The 1,673-nt window shown below is 35.5% G+C and overlaps 1 protein-coding gene across 1 annotated transcript; it reads right to left on the bottom strand.

Annotated features, from left to right (window-relative positions):
* Positions 1–757: 757 nt before the first annotated feature.
* Positions 758–1,462, bottom strand: LOC145692152 (uncharacterized). The gene has a single exon (XM_081767451.1). The coding sequence runs from the start codon at positions 1,460–1,462 to the stop codon at positions 758–760; it is 705 nt and encodes a 234-aa protein (XP_081623577.1).
* Positions 1,463–1,673: the final 211 nt, after the last annotated feature.

Below are 1,673 nucleotides of genomic sequence, written 5' to 3'. Positions count from 1 at the left end.
TCTCAAGTTAACTTTGAAACACTAAATAATTAAAGCACTGACAGAAATAATGTAAGTTTCTTTCCTCATAAATCAGTTCTAATATCAAATTGGTTGAAATTTTGTACTGAATTGCATACTGTAATATAATATAACGTAATATTAATATGAATGCCAGAAATGTGTCCTAATATTAATATCTTCATTATGCCCCAGTTACACTCACAATTTCAAATATCTACCTAATTCTTTGGAGCTAGATACAAGATCGTCAATCACTTTGTCGTAATCAAACGTATATGATTTTTCTATGTATAAAAGAATGAAGTCTTCCAACAAATCTTGTCCAAGCGATGAACGCAACCGATTTTTGATCACTTTCATAATCGAGAAAATTCTTTCACATGATACTTGGGTACACGATAGAGTTAGAACATACGTATACGCTTTATACAACGATGGATATAATGGAACATAAAAAATTAATTCGTGAAGCAGGTGCAGTGCACAGACTAGACACACTTTACACTGTCTTGCAGGTTTGCATTTCCATTCATCTTCCTCCTCACTCTGAGTTTCATTATCTTCCTCTTCTTCATTTTCCTCTTTTTCAGTACTATGAGCATATTGCTCGCTGCCATGCTCATTTCTTAAAATATCCTGCTTTTTACATATTGGTGGATTATAGTCCCTATAATGACGAACAAATTGGAGCAGTTCCTCTTGAATTTGTTATCTTTCCACTTTGTAATAATGTGGTAGAGTATTGAGAGCTGAATCAGGTAGTTCTTCTAAAGTACAAAGGATCCAGCCATGCAATGTCCTTCATGAGATTGTCATTGCGGATAAACCGAGAATGTAATTGCTCAATTGCAGTATCGAAAATAACATTGAAAACGTTTATCTGAAACACTTTTGATGGAGAATCTAAAATTCTTGCCTCATCATGGGAAAGCTCGTCTGCTTGAAGAGTTGCTACTGGTATTCTCTTTGCAAGGAGAGAAGTTTCAACTGCAACATCGTATCCTGCATCCTTCAATTGTCTTTTCAAGTCCTTTGCCAACTCCATAGCTTTAGTTTCAATAGAACAAAACACGTTCCGTTTTTGCTTAAAGTCTGATTGTAACGTACAAATCATTTTTTTAGCCGTTAGATAATCCAAACCAGATTTTTGCAAATACTGCGAAGTAGGTGTACATTGGTGAAAAAGTTGGCTGAAAACAAAAGCCATAAGAATGTTTTCAAATTTACACCAGTTCTGAACCAAACACTTGGCTTTAAATGTGACTTCTGCTTGAAAATCACTCATACTTGCAATAGTGAGTAGACATTGAAGCAGCGTCATGAACCTCTTCCGATCTTGCAAAGGTGTCGAAAAATCATCAAAGATACTCTTTAGAGCTCGATCTTTACTCCACCACCTTGTGAGATTTAATTTTTGTAATCGGCGAAGTAGCTGTCTACCACTTGAGTTTTTTTTCATTGTACTTAATCCACACTTGCAGTCTTTTATATAAATCGCAGATGAAAGTAACTGTCATTTGAAGTAACCCAAGAAAGTCTTTTACGACTTTGCAACATTCTGTTGCATTTATCATTACCAAATTTAGAACATGCGCGAGACAATGCACATACCGAAGCCTGATCCGATTTCTTTCTTCGAAGCTTGGTCTGAGGACAATGCAGTTCGAAAG

This window comes from Thermobia domestica, chromosome 8 (genome assembly GCF_964235325.1).
Source record: "Thermobia domestica chromosome 8, izTheDome1.hap1.1, whole genome shotgun sequence".
In the NCBI taxonomy this organism is placed as follows: Eukaryota; Metazoa; Arthropoda; class Insecta; order Zygentoma; family Lepismatidae; genus Thermobia; species Thermobia domestica.
This window is presented reverse-complemented; position numbering and strand designations above follow the sequence as displayed.

Coding starts and splice junctions, on each gene's coding strand:
- LOC145692152 (XM_081767451.1), bottom strand. CDS start 1,462: ATGAAAAAAAACTCAAGTGGTAGACAGCTACTTCGCCGATTACAAAAA.